Source organism: Larimichthys crocea, chromosome X (genome assembly GCF_000972845.2).
Source record: "Larimichthys crocea isolate SSNF chromosome X, L_crocea_2.0, whole genome shotgun sequence".
Classification (NCBI taxonomy): Eukaryota; Metazoa; Chordata; class Actinopteri; family Sciaenidae; genus Larimichthys; species Larimichthys crocea.
In genome coordinates, this window is record NC_040020.1 from 28,805,731 (window position 1) to 28,829,183 (window position 23,453).

The 23,453-nt window shown below is 39.6% G+C and overlaps 2 protein-coding genes across 3 annotated transcripts in view; one reads left to right on the plus strand and one right to left on the minus strand.

The window, feature by feature from the left end:
- Positions 1–3,035: 3,035 nt before the first annotated feature.
- map1lc3c (microtubule-associated protein 1 light chain 3 gamma) lies at positions 3,036–7,310 on the minus strand. Its single transcript, XM_010741367.3, has 4 exons — positions 7,121–7,310; positions 6,992–7,047; positions 6,793–6,899; positions 3,036–3,377 (listed from the first exon to the last, which is right to left on the minus strand). The coding sequence occupies exons 1-4, from the start codon at positions 7,179–7,181 to the stop codon at positions 3,215–3,217; spliced, it is 387 nt and encodes a 128-aa protein (XP_010739669.1). The 5' UTR covers positions 7,182–7,310; the 3' UTR covers positions 3,036–3,214.
- Positions 6,810–23,453, plus strand: part of strn (striatin, calmodulin binding protein) — a 69,437-nt gene continuing 52,793 nt past the window's right edge. For both annotated transcript variants that reach the window (XM_027283705.1, XM_027283706.1), the window contains exons 1-2: positions 6,810–6,921; positions 9,473–9,900. In XM_027283705.1, coding sequence (XP_027139506.1) covers positions 9,682–9,900 — 219 coding nt within the window. In that variant the 5' untranslated portion in view covers positions 6,810–6,921; positions 9,473–9,681. The remainder of the gene's footprint in view (positions 6,922–9,472; positions 9,901–23,453) is intronic.

Below are 23,453 nucleotides of genomic sequence, written 5' to 3' on the forward strand. Positions count from 1 at the left end.
TCTTTAATAACCCCTAACCTGCTAAATGACCATTAGACTTACTAAAGAAACCACCTCACTGACAGTTAGAACCGTCTCATTGATGTGGAACCTAGAACCTCCTCATTGGCCATCAAAACCCTACTAGAAACTCTTAAAAGAGCTCTTGAATCTTACCAGTTACAACAAAAAATCCCAAGAACCTCCTCAATGACTAATTGAACCTCCTAAACACTCCCTTAAACCTCTTAAAAGACCCCTAGAACTTTCTTTATATTCTGAGTAATGTACTCACAGGTGAGTGAAACGAGATAACACCCAACATAACGTGGGTTAGTAACTTTTACATTTCAGGTAAATTTTTGATCTTTGGACAAAGTCAGGCTAACTGTTTCCCTCTGCTTCCAGTCTTTATGCTAAGATAGACTAATGATGTCCTGATATGGGACATCATATTTCAGCACATTTTCCATAATAATAATATCCTTTCAATATTTTCTTAAATCATTATGATCAGCATTAAATGGCTGACATGACTGTTTAGAAAGAAACTGATTCATGGTCTGTAGCCTTTGCTGACTTTAAGAAACTAAAGGGAAAGAATAAAAATCTTTAATGTACAAGTTTATACTCCCTGATTTCCTCCCCTCCAAACTCCAATGCTGTTAATTGATGAGTAAGACAAAACCCATTTCCCAAACGAGACCAAATGAGAGTAGATCGAGACAGGCATAATGAGTCTGTGTGAAGTCGGGACCATTACAGCTGCACAACAACAGGCTTCATTAACTGCAGCGATTGGCTTTCCAGAGGCTTGCGGTCACCGGCTGATTGCTGCAGGACATTAAGAAAAACCTCTGATTCCATTAAACAAAGTTTCTCAGAACACAGTTTCCACTTTCACCTTAATCCATCAATTCATCCACTCTACTGTATGTGTTTAACCTTTATTTAACCTGTTTTAATCCAACTGACAAAAGCAACACAAAACAAATCAATTTCCGTGGGCACTGGTGGCTTTTTAAAGAACACATCGAGCCAGAGATCGATACAGAAACAAAGCACAAGTAATTAGATCACAAATTTGTGAATAAGTTAAACCTGAAGATTATTTTGAGATGCATCGCATCTTGTGCGTCAAGTTTTTCCAAGTCATAAATGTGAAATAAACATTGTGTTTAAAATTTAAAGTGTAAAGTTCTCAGAACATTATGATATCAGTATATGAAGGTCATTCTCATGCTCTATTATGTCTCTTATGTTGGTGCAGCTGTTTTGGGGTTGATACAATTTGTTACACAAATTTGATGCAAAATGTAACCATTTTTTACAGCTTGAAAACTGATTAAAATTGTCAATAATCCCTCCAAATTGCCATATTAAGACACCAATCTTGAGGAACACCATAGAAAACTTCATGCTCTGATTTGGTATCAAATCAAATCAATTTTTTATTTGTATAACCCGAAGTCCAAAATACATTTGCCTTGGAGGGCTTTACAATCAGTACAGGGAGTGACACCCTCTGTCTTTAGACCCTCAGTTTGAGTGAGGAAAAACTGGAGGAAGATCAATCAAACACTTTTGGAGATTTCTGTAAGAATTACATTTTTCAATGATTGGATGGCGGGAACACAGAAACCTTATTAAAGCTCTAGATTTAATGGATAAATAAAGATTTAGATCTAAATTAAGATTTAGTTATTTATAATCGTAGTTACTTACAAATTAGATTTCAATGTATGAAAGTGTAAAAAGCTGCATGATGGGAAACTGATGAGTCTCAGCTCTGTTTCCTCCTCAGTGAGGCAGCTGGTGGAGATTCAGTGGACGTAATCAGTTTTGTTAATTCCATTACAGTTAATGGACTGTAAACTATCATCCAAACTTCTTTGCAACTCTGAGGAACAAGTGAGATCCACAACTCCTCTAATGACGTTTATAATGAAATCTTGTAAAGAAGAAAGTAACGACTTCATCACTGCAGGATTTTTTCCACTAAACATGAAACCGTTTAATGACAAAGACAGAGACCTCTTTTGGACATGTTTGATCTGATTTACTGTATGTTTGAAAGCAGAGTAGAGTTAGTTACTGAGCAGCAGACAGGTTACATTATTTCATCTCAACTATGTGGATAATAATTAAGAAACTCTCTCAGATGGAAAAACTAAAGGAGACAGTATTCAGTTTGGTGGATCTTTGCTGCCATCTAGTGTCCTGACAGGCGAGAGGACAAAAGACTGACAACTGAACTGAACCTGTATATTTGAGAATAAAATCTGTTGGAGTAAAGTGATGCTCCTCTCTTGACAGGAGTTCTTAATCCAAGACAGGCAGATTAATCTTCAATCCCACCCAGACAGACTCAGTCCTGTTAAGTTTGAGTCTTTATTAACAATCATCCAAAAATGATTGATACAATTTAATTCCTAATCATGAAAAAAAAAAAAAAAAACATGTTTCTTCTGCAACATTTAAAGTTCGATGAACAGTTTAGGTCATAACTGAGATCTGTGAAATACCACTGTGGTAGATATGGACAGGTGTACATGAGCATGTTGTTGATTAGATTACTTTCAAGAAACTAGTGAGTCAAGTTACTCTTGTCAATCGACAGAGTATACGTCCCCTTTAGCCTTTTCTACTTTGAGGCCACCGAGCCCACTTACATAGCTCCGGTTCTGGCAGCGACACCAACTTCCCTCCCAGCAGCTTGTAGTGGTTTACTTTACTGTCCATCAGGAAACTCTGCAAATCACAAAATTGTTAAGTCATGGTGAATTTGTAGTTGAGTAAAAGGTGTTTAATTACCCCACTGACGCCAACCTAAAGTTTTTAAAAAGGCACACAGAAGCTAACAACTTTGTATAAATTAAATACACCTATAAAAATGCATGTTTTTAAGTTCACAACTTTATGTAAACAATGGGTCATTAACAAACCAAACTGCTTTAATATTGAACTATTAGAAAAATATAATCCTGAGTGCTAAAAGGTGTCACTCAGTTTCAACTTAACTTTCAACTAACCAACTACCACACTGCACCCAATCATTACTCATAATTTGACTTAAGATTTATTGGATCCACATTCTTTAGTTAAAATCCATCTCACAAACACGTACAACAAATGTTACAATATATACAAACACAAGTTATTTTTCTATTTACAGCAGATGGAGGCTAGCAGCCTTTAACAATGAATAAAATCTAAAGTAGAAAGTAGGTTTGTGTCAGTGTCCGAACATCTCCTGCGAAGCATAGGTCATGTAGAGGAAACCATCCTCGTCCTGGTGGTCTTTGTACACTTGAGCCATGGTGAGAGACATGCTGGCCAGCCCGCTGTTGTTAATGAGCAGGTAGAAGGCCTGAGTGGGCAGCAGAGCCATCCTGTTCCTGAGATACACAAGACAAAGAGGGGTCATTAATAAGAGGCATCCTGCTGTCTGTTAGCTTCTTCACATAGCTGCTGGTTCAGCACTAAAGTGGATCCACTATTGTTTTCTGCTGAGTATCTACAAACTACTGCAGCTGCAGACTTCAGCTGAGTCCAGATTCCATTCATAATTTTAGGAATTTTAAGTATGTGTGTTCACATCGGATGAGTGTGAGTGAAAAAAATCCTATGCAAAAATGTCAGTACGCTGACTAAAAGTGCCATTTCGATGCAAACTGTCACAATGCATTGCATAGAGAAACAAGGCTGGGTTGAGATTTATCACCATGAATAATGCACTTCCATGCTTAGAACCTGCTCTCTTTTCTGTTGTTAGTGCCGTGCATCATTTAAGATACACCGACCACTTTCTAGATACACTTTTTTTTTCCCTCCTCACTCTTTTCTATTCTACTTTTTTAATGAAGCTTATGATTCAGATTTTGTCGACAGTGTCAGAGGTATTTAACCTACGCTTTTACTTTTGAGGTTGTCTAATGTGTAGGATCTAAAGGTTTAGTTGCTAAATACAACCTTGCCTCACCATCTCCTTCCAAGCATGAAGAAGAAACTACAATGGCCATGAAAAACAAAGTCTATCTAGAGTCAGTGTTTAGTCCATCTGCCTTGGGCTCAACATGACGGACTCAGTGGAAGAGGACGCACATCATCTAGAGATAAAAGGCTCATTTGTAAAGGCAACAAAATCATAATTCTTATGTTATCTTTTAAGTAATTATACACTAATGAACAGTAAGAGACCCCTAAATGTGACACACTGGATCTTTAAGATAGATATGTTTTGTATTAAAAGTCCCAATGAAAACAGATGCAAATATTTCTCATTTCACAGGAGGTGTCCAGTCCTCAAGTTCTCAGTGTTTTGTATCCTGGGGGTTTAAAGTTTCCACGACACACTTTTCATACTGGACCCTAACTGGCTCTAAAGTCCAAACCGGTTATGATGCCATAAATCCTTCATGTACATTTTGAGATTTGTGGGAAAAAAAAAAAAAAAAAAAAAAAAGCTCCACCTTGAGCAGATGAACATGAAAAACATGGGCCTTTACAGCTCAATTAAAAGTACAGTACATAGAGTACAGTGTACCATTGGTGTGTAGGAGTGATTTGGCACAGTCTTGTGAGCTTGTTTGCATGTCATGCTCTGTAAAACAGATTTCTCCAGCACGTCTGTCACTTATGTAACTGCAGTATAACCATATTACATCACGTAGGCTATAATTGACTCTAGAGCAGCAATCTGACTCATTCTGATGGTGACATTACCTTCTCTCCTGAACCATGAGAAACTGCAACTAGTTTACTTTCTGCTGCATAATCATGACCAAGACAAATGAAAATGAGGAACCTCACAGAAATCTGGAGAGAAGCAAAGAAACAAACATTTAAACCCAAAAGACCAATGAAAGACTGACTCTGTACATTTGTCCAAGTTCATTTATCCAGATAATTCTAGTCATCCAAACTGAAACCTTACAATCGATGGTTAAAGTATATTTAGGTTAAAGGGTTAACAGTCACTGTAAACTGTCCCTCCTGTTCATACTGGTCCTCCTCTACTTACAAGTACAGTCTGTTGGTCTTTAAATGATCAGTTCACATTGGTACCCATTGGTGTACCTTTGGTTCGTAACAACCATGTTGAAGACTCAAACTTGTTTTTTGTAGACAAAAATTACCATTTTTCTATGAGTGCGTGGAGCTCAAAGAAAGTGTGAAATTGCGGCCTGTCTGCTTACAAAACACTCATGCTACAGGGAAAGTAATTAAAATCAGTTTCTGGAAACATTTGCAGGAAGAAACAGACAATGCACTGAATCTTGATTGACATTTGAGCAGCACTTCCTACTCCTACTGACAGTTGGATCTGAATTTAAACTCATGAGGAAAACGGTTTAATGAGGTATTTTTTTGTTGTTGCAGCCAATAGATCTGCCTCTTGCTGTCCATTTAAAAAAAGAAAAAAATGCATGTTGCAGACACTTCAGCATTGGCTTTACTGCAGACCTAAAAGCTCTGTCCACTAATTTGTACTGTCAATGCTTTTGTCTTTTTGGTCAAATGAATAACACTCAAGGGAGAGTTTGTAATCATAAATTGCAAAAAAAAAAAAAGGGATTTAAGGTGCTGGATTACATTTTTTTTTTTTAGTTCTTTGAAAGCCACAAACTAAATTTCATTTCCCTCCGTCATCTCTAGGCAAAGTCCCAAAAACTGATCACAACCTTTACAAATAAAAACATCTGCATGTAAAGATTAGAATAATGACTAAGTGAATTTAAAGTATCAACAATTTAAACCCACTATCTATTAAAGGCTGCATAAATAAGGTTCATATACTTCAAAAGGTTTCTACATAAAATGTGACCGGACCTCTTTTAACACAGATAATAAGGAGAAAATCTTAGACGACTGCATCAGGTTATCATCTGTTCTGCAGAACAAATCATCATGTGAAGCAGAAGGAAAGACAAACTGATTCTTTAGCAAAAAAAAGCACTGCAGTCCAGGAAAGTCTTTAAAACACTTACTGAAATACTAAAACTTGAGTAATCTGGCCTCAGTGCCTTGATTTCAGGACAGTTTGTTGTGACTGAAAGAGGAACAGACTCAGTTTCTGCTGCGTAATCATGACCAACAAGAAGCATCTCAGAAATGTTGAAGGAAACAACAAAACTGAACTCAAAATGGACAATTAAGAGTGACATTTGGAGTTTATCCATATAAACATTCCTCAGAACTCCTTCACTGATAAAACTGATCTTTTAGTATTTTTGCACAATATAGTTTGTCTGTAAAACTGATCTTTTAGTATTTTTGCACAATATAGTTTGTCTGTAAAATCCTCCCGAGTTTAGAAAAAGGAGAAGATAAAACCAGAAAAACAAAGACTTTTGCTCGTACTGTAAGCAGCTTAAGAGTTATTGTTCTAGAGCTGAAACAAACGAGTTCAGGAGCAGTTTATTTTCTGCTTATGTTTATCGATTCATATAAGAAATGTCAATGGTTCCTGCTTCTAAACTGTGAGCTATTCTAAAGATTTTAAATTTTTCTAAATAAACTGAATATCTGGACTAGCTGAAAAAAAAAATTGATAAAATTCACTTTTAGGAAGCCTTCAGACATTTTTCAGACATACCTTCAAGACAAAAAAAAAAAAAAAAAAAAAAAAAAAAAAAAAAAAAACAGAAAAAAAAAAATCTGCAGCACATTAATCAATACAAATAATCTTAGTTGCAGCCCTGTGTCGTATCAATATCTGATGTCCCCAACTCCAAACAGGCCGTTTTCTGTCACTTCTTAGAGCTGCTTCAGAGAACACATGAATGATCTGCCATCTTTTGGAAACTTTACCTGATGATGGTGACAAACTGAGTCATGGTGAGTTCATGCGGCACCAGAAACTTGGTTTTATCCAGCGGAGGAAGATATTTCTCCCTCTCGTACCGTTCAATGATGACCTGCGAGAAGCCATAAAAACAGGTGAGAACAGGGAAAGGAAAACACAACAACTTTACCGGTTAATTATGAGGCTTTTCTACCGCTGACTTACCGGGATTTTGTTTGGAAACTTGGACCTGATCCCCGCCACTTCTTGTTTCCTCGTAGCTACACAGAGAAAAGAAACGTCAGATAAAGTTTAGAAAGTTTTTCTTGCACTGTTGTTGTTGGAGATATTTACCGAAGCTCTTCCTCTGTTTGAACGGTTTGTTCTGCAGCTGGGCTTTTTCAAACGGAGGCATGCTGTGTGTATGAATCGGTGTGCATGTATGTGTGTGTGTGATGGTGGGAGCTGCAGCAGACTAGGGCAGGTTGAACATGTGGTTTGAACCGAGCAGGAGTTAAATAGAGGCGGCTGTGGCGTATCAGCTGATTAGCACATGGCCGCAGTCACAGAGTGAATCATCTGCGGATTTAATCAAGTTAGAGCCGCAACGTGGAGCTCCGACCCCAGGCACACAGAGGCTGCGGGGCCAGGCTGAGCTCTGTAGGGACCTGAGGAGTGTCCCTAATTCCCCGTCAACATGGTGGAGGAAATGTTCAGTAAAACTACTAATAGCACTCCCATTAATGTTAATTTAAGATGCCTGTAAAACAATTTTGACATAACCATGTGTATTTTATATTTCATCTAGTCAAAACTGATTTACAGATATGTTTAATCTTATTAATTATATTAAATAAGTATATTTAATTATTATTAATTCCTTTTTCATTAGTAAGTATTAACAATTACATATATCTACAGCTGTATTGCCACATGTGAGGATTGTGACTATAGGGTTAAATGTAACCTTCCCATTTCAGACATCAACAGTTTCCAATATGCCTCAACAAATAATTTTAAATATGTTACCCTAATTAGCATATTTTTTTAGGTATTGGCAATTTTTATATAGTTATTTTTAACCGCCACCTACCTGGGAAAACATTCATGGTTGTGAAGTTGGTGGAGGTGAAAGTGACAAAAACTGCAGTTTCTCAAACGTCCACTTGAGGCTGGCTACAGAACAAGTCAGTCTCCATAAGCCTCTATGTTAAAATGTTCACAGCTTCACAGCAGAAATAAACATGTTCACAGCTTGCTACAAAAAACAGTTTTGGTCTCTATAGCTAATTTCCCCACTCATGACAACTGTACTGAGTCTAAATTTCTATTCAACTCACCTGTTCAAACTATAATTAGGCTTAAAATTATGCAATAATAACAGTGTAGCCAGGTGGGTGTGGTTACAGCGTCATTCAGCCTGCTTCAGCACCAACTTCAGCTTGTGCAATTAAAATGAAATGACAAAAGTCCCTTCAGGTGACAGTTAGTCTTTAATACATTTACAACTAAATATTTTGTTAGAGTCTTATAAAATCCACTACATTGCCTCTATACATTTTTCCACCAAACACAGGAATAAATTATTTACCAATATTCATTCATTTATTTAAAATCCATATTTAGCAGTGAAAAGAAGTCTGATTTCATTGTATAACTGTTGTCGCACTGATGTCATTTGTCTGTGCAGTTCAATGTCACACATAATCATACAAGTACAGTGATTGGGAAATGTATTTCTTCAAGCTCCTACAATGTGTTAAAAAACACACGTGTCAGAGAATAGTAATAAGAATCAAAAACGTGATATTCATCATAATGATAATAGATTTTTCACCTTTAAATTTTCACCTTTTTTTTATTTTATTTTTTTTACATGAAGTTGAATATGATTCACGCCAAACGTAGCTTGGTGACGTAACGCGCGCTCGTGTTTAATTGGATGATGTTGTCGCCATTCACCTGGTCAGCCAAACGGTGTGAGCATGGTTTACGGTAGTGGGAGGGACCGAGGCGAGTTGATGTCACCGCACAGGTGTGTGAAGCGACTCCATGTGAGCCAAGGCAACACCGGTTATCGAATGGCTCTGCCTTCAAAATAAAAGTTTGCTCAGACTGTCGGAAGATTTCAGTAGTGAAATGTTTCTGGAACATTTTAATACTGAAATCATTTATTTATCAGTACATGTCTTTCTGTGTGTAGTTTGCGTGTTATCCCTGTACCTGTGTGGGTTTTCTCCAGGTACTTTAGCTTCCTCCCACGGTCCAAAGACATGCAGGTACAGATTTAATGGTGACTTCAAAATGTTTGTTTTTAGGGTGAATGGTGTGTGCGCTGTATAATTATATATATAATATATATATGTTTGTGTGTGTTGTGGTATATATATTACAGAATATATATATTTAACTCACACACAGGCTAAAAAGTAAAGTGGTTAGTTGGTTCTGCAATATATTTTTATGTATTATGTATTATTTATTTACGATCAATCAAACATGTATTAATTCATAAATATGACATTATATGTGTGTGTGTGTGTATCTGTGTAATTAATTATAATATATTATTATTATTTTTTACACATTTCCCCCAAAATGATTCTTCCTAATTTGTCAAGTATTTGTATTGTTCAATGTATAATTATTCTTTTCAGTATTTTGCTGTCGGTGTACTTTAACGTTGGTGTTATTTTGAAATTCCAGACAGGAAGTCCCGTGTCTGTGTCCGTCCCGAAGCTCGACGGGTGTCTCATCATCTGACAGCTGGTTCAGACAGGAGTTGTGCTGCCCAGCAGAGAGGACAATTGATGGACTATCTTTCCCTCCTGAGGATATCTTACTGAAGCGGTTGAGAGTACCGGACCGAACCAAGACGCCACATCGTCCCCACCACCCCCTCCTCCGGTCCGGCCATGGACGAGCAGGCGGGTCCCGGTGTCTTCTTCAATAACAACAACTCTGGTTTGCCCGGCGGTGGGAATATTAAAGCTCCGCAGACTGGCGACTTTGGCGGCGGAGAGGCGGCCAGGGCTCACTACAACATCCCGGGGATCTTACACTTTCTCCAGCATGAGTGGGCCCGGTTCGAGGTGGAGAGGGCGCAGTGGGAGGTGGAGCGGGCCGAGCTGCAGGTAAGCAGTAACCGCAATCACGGAGGTTTCCATTGTCGGACAGTGTTTTGTTTGCTAGCTTTGTCGACAACGTTACATTTAAAAATGTCGCAATTTAACGTCTCACCGCTTATCAGCTGATAAATATTGAAGATAAAGTGACACATGTAGCTCGGTTTAAGTGTGAAATGTGTGTTATTTGATTCGGCATTGGCGTAGTCCAGTAACAGGCTGACTTTTTGATAACATCCGTACTTTTCGGGGATGCTTCCCGCTATTTGTCGCTGTCCTCTGAGGTGTAACGTTACGTTATGTCGGTGTGTACAGGCAGTGACGCACATTGTGTCTGACATGTACATTTCTGTTGTTATACAGGCTGATTCACTGATTATTGTGAAGCCGAATTAAAGTTCAAACCCACGTGAATCCAGAAATAAGGTATATTACACTGTCCATGAGGTCTGTGTGCAAATGTCAAGCAAGGTGACGTAAAAATCCCAAATATTTAAACTCAGTGTTGCCTAGTGACGGTGATGTATCTGCACTGGTTGCTAACCAGGTTAGCTGTGGTTGAGATTTTACACTTTCCACTTGGTCCCGTGTACACTGTGACAATATAACGTCAGGTTGTTTTTGTGTGTTTAATACAACTCAGCCAACCTACATTGTTTTTGTGTTGGTGGTCGATTACCTGTGCAACGCAGGAAAAAAAAAACCTTGACCGCGAGATCCATTATCGGACACGCAGCCCTATTGTGGCCAGCTGTCAGTGCACGTGATACTGTTGTTGTATCTCCCCCGCGAGCCCTTCATCTCTCTTTCATAGTAATGTGTTGATCAGAGCGAAACAGTCCAGGACCATCCAGAGCCGCCGAGCCGGACTCGAGGTTTCGTCCACCCCCCGAGTGTCAGCTTAGGGTGTCCTGCTGGAATGTGTCCGATAATGGACGCAGAGACGTTGCATTTCCGTGCAGTGCCTGATCCAGAGTCACGAAACGTTGTTTGGTGTCTGTGTATCAGCTGGAACTTTATATCAGGAGCCACTGTAGCCACAGTGATTAATCCAAGACAACAAACAGCTCAGCCAGTCTATGAATATATTTAAACTTGTGCTGATTTTATCATTTTTTTTATTGAATGATGTGATTTTGATGATATGAATTCGTGTGCAGACACATTATGTGATTATCTTTATGGTACTTTGCTGGGGAAAAAAAATGATAATGATCACACAAAAATGTTGTTTAATCGTGGTGGACTGGCATAAAAAACAAAGTTGGGACCAGGAATTGTTTGAATTTCCCTGTGCACGTAAGCCAAATGCGTCAGACACAAGCAGCTTTACGAGAACTTTGCCAAAATAAAAAGTATGACAACAATCAGAAAACCTCTCTGTCCTGATCCATTTTTAATACTCAGTGTTAAGCGCACATTTTGGTTATTAAACAGAAAGAATTGATCTTCGTTTCTAGGTTACGATTTAGATACTTAATCAAAAATCAAGTATCAAAATCAAAAGCAGGATAGATTATGTTTCTAGTATTTCTTTTATCTTTTCATTCCTGTCTACTGGTGCACGTCTTGTGCATGTTAGACGACACAGTTTAGCCTGCACCGTGACACCATGGTCAGAGATGTGATGATGATCAGCTCTTTGACTGGCCCTCACTGTCCTCTACTGCTACAAGCAGCTTCCACTGGTAACAATTTGCAAGAATTTATGGTACATGGAGATCATAAACTACATGTAAAGAATGTGGATCCAGGATGTTGAACAACTTCAGGCATGGCCGAGCGGGACCAGAGCCATATGATAGACTCTTCTCTGGGACTTCATCTGTGTTTCATGCGCTCTTTGCTGGGCATCAAAATACCGAAGGGCAATGAGAATTTCAAGGTCACGAGAACATCGAGCACAAAAAAAAAAAATACAGCATGACCAGTTTTTACCTATTTACGCCGTAGTTCTGCACCGTTTATTACACGATTAAACATTTCTCCAACCTGATGTTGTACAGGCTGACACAGACCAGGGTTCAGGACCCATGTGACATGCAAGATGGCCGTTATCACAAAGTGTGTAGGAGCCTTTTTATGCCCCGATGATCAACTGTAGTTCTGCTTTGTATTCAAGCTCGGTATGGTCTGACCGCTGAGTCTGTTCTATCATCAGCCCACCTGATGAAAATGCATCCATAAAGGGAACCACTTCCTGTGAGTTAATGATGTGTGGCTGTATGTGGCATTTGTGCAACATTTACCTTCTTTACTCCAACCTCTCAGCCAATCACACACAGCGTCCTCTTTGTCTTCCGGCTGTTTGAGGGGTGTTGTGGTGAACAGGACGAGAGTTTTGCCCCACAGAGCAGAGACAGTGTAAAACCATCACTCTCTACAGCACCGTTTGATTTTTAATTTTCCTTCCCATTGAGCTGGGAGCCGATCAGAGCGTGACGGAGCCGTCGGTCAGCTGGGGCCGGAAACTAATTTCAGCTGTAAATCCATTTGTTCTGCTGCCACGTTGTTTGAATGCTGCGCTGCAGACGGGCTGCATGTCATTAATGTCTGGAGCTGAGAGTGTCCCTTCCTCTGAGGTAATCCTCTGCAGGGAAAAGGAAGAGGAAACGGAGGAAGCTGGCACATACGATGGGAGAGATTACTCAGAGTTTATTATCCAGAAACAAAGAAAAAGTCTTGCATGAAGGAAGTTTCCTAAAGAGAGGGGATGAGGTGCAGTCTGATTCAGATCAGATTCAGTTGGTTCAGGATTGGATCAGCTTGAATTTATCGATAAAATCAGATTTTTAAGATTCTCTCACCTCAAGATCATGCTGGTCCTATAAGATAACATATTTTTTAGTTAAGTTAAATCAGGATATTTGGCATAATTTCTAACTGGTACTGGATTTTTTTAGGCTGATTTTGATTTTAAAAATCTGGCTAATGGTATGTCATCGGATGTATTTTATTTTAACATAAACAGTTCAACAATTTAATCGTTTATTTAAATAATTGTAACTTTTTATGAATTACAGATAACTATGATAAGATGAAAAATTATCAGTCATGTTCTATTTAAAATGATTTAAACCCATCTAACAGTTTGGGTAGGTGTCTGCGTCAAGGCCTACATGGTCGACTTGCTGCATAGAAGCCACAACTAAGGAAGAACAACAAGAAGTAGAGAAATGTTTGGGCCAAGAAACACAATGACATTTGACCAGTGGAAATCTGTATTTTGGTCTGATGAGTCCAAATTTGTCTTCCCACCATGAAGCATGGAGGAGTAGGTCGGATGGTGTGGGGGTCCTTTGCTGTTGTTGAAAGTTTTAAAAATCTGGTTAACGATATGTCATCAGTTGTAGGCTACTTTAACTTCAATACTTTAAATAAATGCAAAACATAAACAAACTTTTTTGATCAGGATCCATTTAACTACTTAAGTAATTGTGACGAATATGTACTAAGCTCCACATTACAGTTGAAAATGTTCCTTTTTATAACTTACCAATAACAATATAACTATGATAAGCTGCTAATTTATCAGACTGAATTCTTGTTGTTTTAACCCATCCAACAGTTTGATTTGATATTTCAGTGTTAACTTTAAGTGGAATCGTGATGATCATATCGTTTGATTGTTTGAATGGTTTAGTAGTTGTACCAGCACTACGCTGCATCACAATAAGAACAACCACTCAGCTGCCATGTAACTCAAGCCAAAGATCACGTCGCTGCTAGCCGGGAGAGTGTGATGTGCTCATGTCCGATATGCTGCCAAAAAGTGGGTTAGGGGCTAACGTTTGGTACTTTGAGCCTGAATATGTTATGTCAGTGAGAGCTACCATGACTTCTCTTGTAAATGTCATACAACAGTCTCCTTCGGTAGGTAATCGTGGCGTTAATTGTGGCCGGCACATGTCAGACTAAGAAACTTCAAGAAACGGACTAATGTGTTGGACACCTGGGGTGCAAATGGAGTGTTTTTCCTCATGTTCATTGTATTGAGCATCATTGTACTTACCATTTCTTCTTGGATGCGACATTGGGGTGAAGTCATTCGTGAGCTTTGTGAGCAGTCATCGTCGTGGCTCAGGAGGATGTTTGCCGCTCAGCTTCCTTCCTCTCTGGCCACGGATATAAATACACGTCCGAGAAGACGACAGCCTGCCAACACACACACACACACACACACACACATACACGCAAAGGTGTATATAGTGACATTATACTGAATTTACCATGTGAGCCATTACAGTACAGGTAATACCATCTTACCTGGCCTTTGTTTGTTTATTGTCCAATTAGTTGGATTAGTATCGACACTTGATCAGATTTCAGTCACACGATGATCCATGGTTTTCTGTTCTGCTCCGTGTAAAGCTGCTGATGTTATGCCAACATTTAAATTTGCTAATGTTAGCAAGTTCACAATTGACTAAATGGGACAACGACCAACAGATCAATCGATAATAAAAAAAAAAAAAACTATTGGTTGATTGCACTCAGATTAAAATCACATCTTATTAATGCATTCTTTAACCCCTGGAGCATTTACACTGTAAAATGGTGAAACAGTTTGGGAAAAGGTGCGGAAGCAGGCAATGAACACAGAGGACAGTGAATGCTGCATCAAAAAGGTGTTGTTGTCTGAGTGTTGACTTACTTACTACCCGCACACTTTACATACAGATATATCATCTTCATCACACACAGAGGATTACAGATTGTAAATATATGCAACAGGAATGTTGAACCTCGGTGGATTTCCGACTGTGGTTCTGCAAAATATTTTGGCCCCATTTGACCGTTGCTTATTTGACTTGTAACAAGTGAATGCTGTTGGTGGATTTTATCCATCTGCTCCCCGAACAGTTCAGACCACAAGCGCAATAAACAAATAAAGCAACAAATAAACACACGCAGGCCTCCAGCTCTGTTTTTTAAATTTTTTTAATGTGAATCCAGGAAGCAGGATGTCTGAGAAGTTTGGCAGAGCGTCTGGTGATGCTGTCTGCTCTAGGGTTGTTCACATACTGATACTAGTATCGGAAATGCCTCCAATAGAGCCTCAAAAGCCGGGTCCGGTATCAGCGAGTATGCAAGTCTATGCACTAATCCGATATCATGTAATTTATTCGCCCTGAAACAGGACTGTGCTACTTCTCAACAGTGTCCCGTTTCAGGGCTAATAAATGACACTATCTCAGATCAGTGCGTAGACTCATGTAGACATTTTCTCCCCCAGAATGGCGAAGTTATGACCTGCCCTACTCTGACTCTGCCTTGATATTCTTACCCAAAGCAATCTCACTCCTAATGCCTAAACCCAACCAACCCAAGCTAGGGCTGCAGCCCTGAAAATGGACTGTTATTTTACTGTGTGTATCTCCTTATTATTGAATTGTACTGTATTAGTTAACAAAAAAGTATAGGACATAATATTTTCAATCAAAAATCCTTCTGTTTTCATCCATTTAAAGGTCATTATTATTACTGGGAATTTGCATCTACTGCTTCAGAGCGGTGAAGAAGAGTTGATCCAGTTAGTTAGGAGTAGCTAAATGTTAGCAATTTGACTGACTGTCAAATTTGATAAAAGAAAAGACAGGATAAGATAGACTTTGTTGATCCCACACCAGATAATTTCACTTATTACAGCGACTCACAATACACAAGGTAGATAAGAAAAATACTAGTATTAGTATTAGAGAATAGGGTAGTGTGGCTGGTGGCTCGACTGGTAGTGTGGACCTTATACGAAAGACTTAGTCCTTCATGCAGTAACCCGGTTCTGACTCCAGCCTGTGTTTTCATCTCTTCGGTCTCCTTTGCTCTTGGGGTCCGCTCCCACAAGCTGAAAGCTGTCCAGAGTTACCAGAGCGAGTCCGAAGTGAGTTCATTCAGCCACGTCTCTGTGATGCTTTCTCTGTATTTGTTCATGTTTAAAAAAAAAAAAAAAAAAAAAAGGTTTAGCCTGGGCAAGGACATACAACAATAATAACAATCATACAATCATACAGGGTTGGTAGTATATACTTATATCGGACTGGTACTCTGTACTGACCGTGTGTTTGTCTGCTCGCTGTGGCTCTGACCTTTGACCTCTTAACTCATTTTCTTCTCATGCTGTTCATCCGGACTCTGAAGCTCCCACTCTGCCCTGACATCAGTGTGGATGAGAGCAGATCAGCTGATGTAACAGTGATAGAACATTAAATGTTGGACAGTAACAGAACGGAGGGAGTTACTCCTTCAGGCGATCTGTTTGCTCATCCTGCACTGATAACTGTAAGTTACGTAAGATCACAGATGTAGCGGAGGATGAGTTTTTTTTTTTTTTGTCAGCCTTCTGTACACACTTCACCATCAGTGTATTATTTATTTAACCTTTATTTAACCAGGTAATACATTTGGAACAGATTCAGAATAAAGGTGTTTGTGTAGTGAAGGATGTGATGTGCATCATCTGTGCTGTAGCCCTGACTTATCCTCCTGCTCTTATCTCTGCCCTTCCTTGTTTCTGCAGCCCCATTCCCTTCACTAATTATATAATATCTCCTTCTGTTGTGTTTGTGTGCAAAGGATTTCTACATCTGTCAGTTTGACACATCGTTCACATTCCTACATACTCTTAACGTTTGTGCAACCTCTGCAGCTCTGCACATGTTTTATACAGAACACACTGGCAATAGGCGACACAGAAGTGGTACACATGTGAAAGCTGGAACCGGAAGAGTAATTTGAGATGTGGCTTGGTACAGTGTGATATGTTTTTCTAGTCATAAATCTGTAATAAACATTGTATTTTGTTTAATTATTGAGGGTTTAAGAGTATTTAAGGTCTCAGCAGATTATGATATCAGTATATGCTCATAAATTGTGGCAGCAGCTTTGGGGTCGATACAATTTGTTACATAGATTTGGTGCAAAATGTAACCACTTCTGACCACTGGAAAACTGAAAAACATGGTCAATAATCCCCCCAAAAAACCACAATAAAGCACCAAGAACTTGAGGAAAAAAATAATGCTGTGAAAAGCTTTTGACTTTGAGATTGGAGCAATTCTCATGTGTAAATAGCTCTGAAAGCAGTTGGTCTCTAGTTTGTGGTTGTACAGTTGTATGAGGCTGTGATTATCCTAGAGGTCACAACAGGTCATTTTACATAGCAAACTCACATTTCAAATAATGCTCTCTACAATAAAATGGGTACTATGGAGACATACATAGTCTCACATGAATCGCTAAAATTTAGTCTAACTTTGGAGCATCATTTACCTCCTTTCCCAATGAGCTAGTGTGTCATGGTTGGTACTTTCTAAGCAGGGAAACAGCAATCATTCACCGCTGATTTGAATAGATGTAAAAACGTAGGAGGAAATTTAGGCTCCAGGCTGAAGAACAAGGACTATTTGATCCTGAAATATTTGTTGACATTGTAAGATGTCTTTGAACATTTATTTTTACTTTTTCTCTTGACTGATTGTCTATTACAAGATCAAAATTTAGTAGAATTAATTAGAAGCATATCAAAATTAAATAAAGTTTTAAAGGAATGTATAGCCCAGTTTAGTTCAAGGTCCACTCAATTAAGACTCAGTATGAGCCTGTCCACTCCTCTCTCATCTTACATGAATCTCGCATGGCATTGTGTAAAAGCACTAAAGAAAGGAAAAGAAGGTATAGGTGGCAGCTTATATAAGTAGTCCTTTGTCCTGTCTGCAGTGGCCTGCTTCGGTTGTCTGAGCTAGAGTTTTGTTGTCCAGGTCAGGCTGTCAGATTACAGACAGGAAGTGACCAGTGACCTAGCGAGTAACCTGTGACATTTCAGAGTAAAAGTCCAGTTCCATTCACACAATGAACGATATTCATATGTGCAGTCTGCGTGGTCCCAACGCCAGTAAGAAGGCTCAATTCTGGATTCACCTTTATGTTCAAGATGGTGTTGAACTTACTACACAGACACTTTACAGTCCACTCAAAGCAGCACCACTCTGCTGTTTTCTATCTAAATAATGCATCTGGAAGCTTCTACACTGTATGAAGTTACATGCGAAGAAAAGAAAACTCAGAGTGTCTTATGTAACTATAAACTGAACAACAACACTTCCTCCTGCTCTTTGTACAACAACAACAACAACAACAACAGGGCCTGGCCCAGGTTATTAAAACCCAGACATATGGCCTCATTCTTTCTCTCCCTCTCTTACTTAACTCTCTTTCTGTTGTCTGTGTAAAGCTGCAGTATAAGGAATGTACACCTGCTTGTTTTTCAGAAGGGCGTCCGCTGCGAATGGCACCCTGAGCCACGCCTTAGCGCTGCAACCAGGCTTTGTTTAACCAGGCCTTCGGCCAAGATTTCCCCTGACGTGAACACAGTTTCCCTTCAGCCTGACATGAACTGGGACTGTACACAGCCAGCACTGCTGCTCACAATACAGTACGAGGTACACCACGTCACATGGGTGTTGGATTTATGGGGCCAAAGTTTAAAAAAAATCTGCTCACAGGATTAGAAGTGGTTAGATAGCAGTAAGTTTACGTGTCATCACACACTTGTGCAGAAGTTATTCTTTGTTTGCTTCAGCTTCTTCAGGTTAACTGGGTTAATGCGAGAACTCATACTCTTGTGCAGACATAAAAAAATAACATTTACACATCTTCTACAAGCAGATAAAGAATCTCATTCATATTTCGGGATTTTTGAATGTGTAACTTTCCCACCAGGAAGTCTTCCTTGACAAGAGTGGACTACTGAACCCGGCAAACAAGTCATTTGCCTCATAATCAGGTTTAACATCAAGCTAATTTGAAAAATAAAAGAGAAAAAAGGCATGTTGCTGCATGTTGTCTTAGATATTTGATGATGTGAGTTGTAGGTAGACCTGAGCGTCGAGCCTCATTGCTGAAGTTTCATATTTATCACTCAAATATTTCTCGATCTAAATCAATCAGTTGCATGTAAGTAAATAAACAAAGCAACACTTAAAGTCTGGTGTCTCAGAGTTCGGGGGATGTTGTAAGTCAACAGATCTCTCTAGCTGTGAATCATTACCTGTGCGTATTGCCCGTGGGGTTGTGGATGTGACTTTACTGTGAGTTTGACATCTTGCAGGGCAGACTCTGTGATGCTCTGATTCAGTCAGACTGATGACCTGATTCCAGTTTGACATCCTCTGAACAGAACAAGCCCACTGCTGAACAATAGAAGGGATAGAGGTCAAAGTGGACGTGGATGAAGAAAAGGGAGCAGAAGTTCCCTTCTTTTTTTCACACTCAAATACTTCAGTGCTTTATTATCCGATCAGCTCGGCTCTTGTGTATCCTCCTTTTTTATTTGTTAGCTTAGATGACTGATTGGTCAGTGAGGCTTTAAAGCCTCCGTCTGTTGGATCTCAAGGCAAACCCCTTCTGCTATGTGTGTTTATAGACTGTAAACATTGAATTCAAACAGGTCATTACCTTCCGAACATTTTAAGTTTTGCCAAGTGTGAACGGATTCACATTTTTAACTAGATTGGAAGCAGTTTACAACTTGCTCTTGGTGGGGCTGCAGCGACTTATCAGTGCCACAGATCATAAAAACATGCCAATTCACATAATGTTTTTTTCTGTTTCTATAAAGTGCTACACCCGATCAAAGAATGGACTCACCTTGAGTACAAGTTACTGTTAAAAAAACAATTATCTTGAGGCGTGGCAGTATTGTGGACAGAGGCTCAACATGGTGGCGCTTTTATTACTTACATCCAGGAACGAAAGTCAAAGCACACAAGTTTTTCTCTTTGTAGTAGTCAATGAAAATATATTTTTAAAGGTTTCTAATGTTGAAAGTAATTTCTTCCCTGCTGCTGTTATGGTGTTATTTCACCTTGTGTCATCTGACGTTACTTAACCGTTTTATATATTTTTCATCAATATAGATCCACATCATAACCATTTAAAGTTTTAAATCAAGTACTTCAGTAAAAAATACTGATTCTTTTGCACTTCCACATTGGCTGCACTTCACAGTCATGAACGCTGCTGCTTGGTGTACAGAAAAAGTCACTGAACACATATTGACGGCCACACCTACCATGCATGCACACACCTTCACTGTACTGCTAACAGACCTTTTTTTGTCCTGCTCCGACTCTCCTCTCCGTTTCTCTCTCACTGTATCATACATGGACAGCAGTATTTTTATAAAGCTGCCCAAAAACGATACTCACATTTTAGGGGTATCTTACTCACAATTCTGTTTTCACAGTGGCAGGAGGGAGGTTGTCATTGATGTTAATGACAACAAAACATCATCTTGAGACACTGTGAGGAAAAACGCTGCGCTGGTCGACAGATGATGACCACAGAGTGGTCTTAAAGCCTTGATGACCTTTGCCCTCTCAGTGCTGACAGCTCTGATGTGTAGGCAACAGTGGGAGGCTGAGAGTTAACAGGAAGTGTTGATATGCACACACACACACATACTGCACTGCATCAGTGTAAAGATAAAATTCCTGGGCTCTCCTGCTTGCATTGCACACACTCACACAGATCTGATACAGTGCACAATAAACCCACACCCACTGACACACACATAAATTCAGCAGGGAGTGAGGATTGGCAGACTCTCTGTCACACACACAAGCACACACAAACACACACACACACACACAGCAAGTTTATAAGTGTCAAGCGTAGGTGGTATCTGGGGTGAGTGCAGAAACACAAACACAGCAAAATCTTCTGGTTTGATAGATGCTGTGTGTGTGTGCGGGCATGTGTATGTGTGTGCACGTGTGTCTATTTCCATTAAATCCAGTAAGCAGGAATCCCAGCCTCCCTCGGTCTCGGTCGGTGATGTGCGTACACACTGAAGTGTTGAAATTAGATCCACTTAACGGGAGTACTTATCAGAGGAGATAATGATGGTAATAATATTGGATAATAACAGTCCTTACACACAGCAGCAGGTTTCTGCTGAAAGTCACAGAGAAAAATTCAAGATTTCCTTTGAGGGAGCAACTTAGAGGGAAACAATTCAAGTTGGCTGCTTTTTCCAATTATATTGGAATTATTATAAACTTTTAGGTTTTGGACCCTTAAATTTTATGTGCAAAAATGAATCATGCCTCCGGAAAGCTGCTGTTGATTCAGTATTTTGATTTAATGATTTAACTGGTGATTTAATTAACAAATGTTATGTCAAACTAAAGTGGATGTTAAAGTTAAGTAACCCTGCCATAGAAACCATTTACAAATCAAAGGTTTTGGGTTAGCAATAGTCAATCACATTGGACCCCTTAGTGGGCCACGGGCTGTATGTTTAGCACCTCTTCCATAGAACTTCATAGTCACAGTCTTTAAATTGCTGACATTTAGCTAGCTCTGCCTAATGTTACATTACCAGCAATCAACTCTTCTTCATTGCTTTAAACAGTGTGTAGCTTCTGATTGGCTACAGCTCATCCATTGGTTTGGATTGGTTAGGGTTAGCATGAGAATATCAGGGTAAGCCAAAGTAGAGCGGTCATCCTGGGGAATAAAGGTGAACCATGCAATTCATCCATCCACCACCCACTGTAACCGCTTATCGTCATCAGGGTCACAGTCTGGCTAGAGCCTATCCCAGCTGACTTAGGGCAAGAGGCGGGATACACCCTGGACAAGTCAGTTCATCACAGGGCACATAGAGACAAACAACCATTCACACTCACAATCACACCTATGGGTAATTTAGAGTCTGAACAAGACTAATAAAAAATAAATTGTGTGGTATTGGATACCACTCGCCGATACCTGATCCCACATTTTAGGTAGTATCAGAGGCATTGAACAATAACCATACAACATGTGCTCAGCAGTTTAGATTTGATCTTTTGGTATAAATAATATCCCCCAGAACTAAACTTCATCCAGGAGGAATAATAGGAAGAATAATTTAGCCCTTAATACTATTCGAAACATCAGCAGTGAGCCACCACCATGAAAGCATCGTAATGCAAGCATGTACTGTATGTGCAAAATATGTACCAGCAGTGAGATGAGATAAAACACAAATGGTTCCTGTGGGGAGATCTGGGTAATGTTGTACAGTAATAGTCTTCATCCCTCTTCTTTTTACTTCTTTAAGCGCAGCGTCAGTTTTTTTCTCTGGGGAGAAGATATGAGGGCACGTTCTTGTGTTTACCTCTGCAGCAAGCTAATAACTCACTGCCTCTAACCGTGGCTCAGTGCTGGACCTCCAATAACACCAACACAGCCAGTTTCAGCCCATAAATAACATTCTCACAGAGGCAGACTTGTTATTTTATCTTCCTCTGGTGAACGGCTTTAAGGCTTTAACGCTACACTCACTGTGATATATCAACAAATTTTGACAAGTACAAGTCAAGTTTGAAACTATTTGAGACGCAACCTAATCAAATTAAGTCCAAATCAAGTTATTCAACACAACTTTTTTTTTTTTAGTTAAGTCCGACTAGAGTCCATGCTGTTCTCGTTTCTCATTTCTCATCATCTCAGAAAAACATTGTTTTAAATAAAAAAAAAAGTAAATCTTTCTGATCCCTTCATTACTGATAGCTCTGATTAATGTTTAGATAATTAGTCTTGCACATTACTTTGTTAAGCTGTTGTGGTATTGTGTGTATCAGTCAGCCAGTTGGTTTGTCTATTTTTCTGCCTCAAACTTAGGCTGAACCATACCTGCTATGGCTCAGGTTGTAGAGCGGGTGTCCTTGAGCAAGATACTGAAACCTCAAGTTGCCCCTCATGGTTGCGCTGTCGGTATTTGAGAGTAATATTATCGTGTTCCCTTTGGACAGGTTAGGATGTGGTGTTTCTGGAGAACAATCTGTAGACTTTCTGAAATGAGTTAGAGCTGAGACAGACTGGATTGTTGGGGAGGACTTTCTTTGTCTTGCTCGTTTCTCCTCCTCCTCAGCTTTGCTCTTGAAGGCTTTATGTTGTTCTAATTAAAGTCTTGTCGGCTCTGGGGGAGCATGCATGTTGTCGACACTCCCCGAGGGGACAAAGCGAGTTGGTAAGGGGCTTCTTCACGCCGTCACTATTTATGTTCATCCCAAAGCCTTCCCTTCCCCCTTCGCCCTCTTTTCTTTTCCCATCTCTGTCTCTTGCTTGATCTCCTCCTCTGGGCATCATATCAGAAGACTTTCTCCCATCATCCTCTGTCTCATTTACGCCTCTCTTGGTTCTATCTGTCTTCATTGTAAAAATCAGAGCCGTGGAGTTTGGCGTTGTGGTGATGCCAGTGGCGTGGGTAGATCGGATGTGCCAAGATTCCTTTGCAAAATAGAAATAAAGAAGAAGGAACGATTATGGGGAATGTGAGCTTGTTAGTGGAATGAGCCGAGGGCGGACTGTTTTGAGGAAGCTTTGTTTCCTCCTCCTTCTAGGCCTGGTTGTCCGCTACGACAGTCCTGATGCTTTACATCTCTAGATTATCAGAAGGCTCTTTGTTCCCCCATTTATGGAACCGTAGAGATGAAGGACGAACAAATCTGTTGTCATTAATCAATCATTAACCAAACCGGTCAGTCCACCCAGACATGCACACATAACTGAAG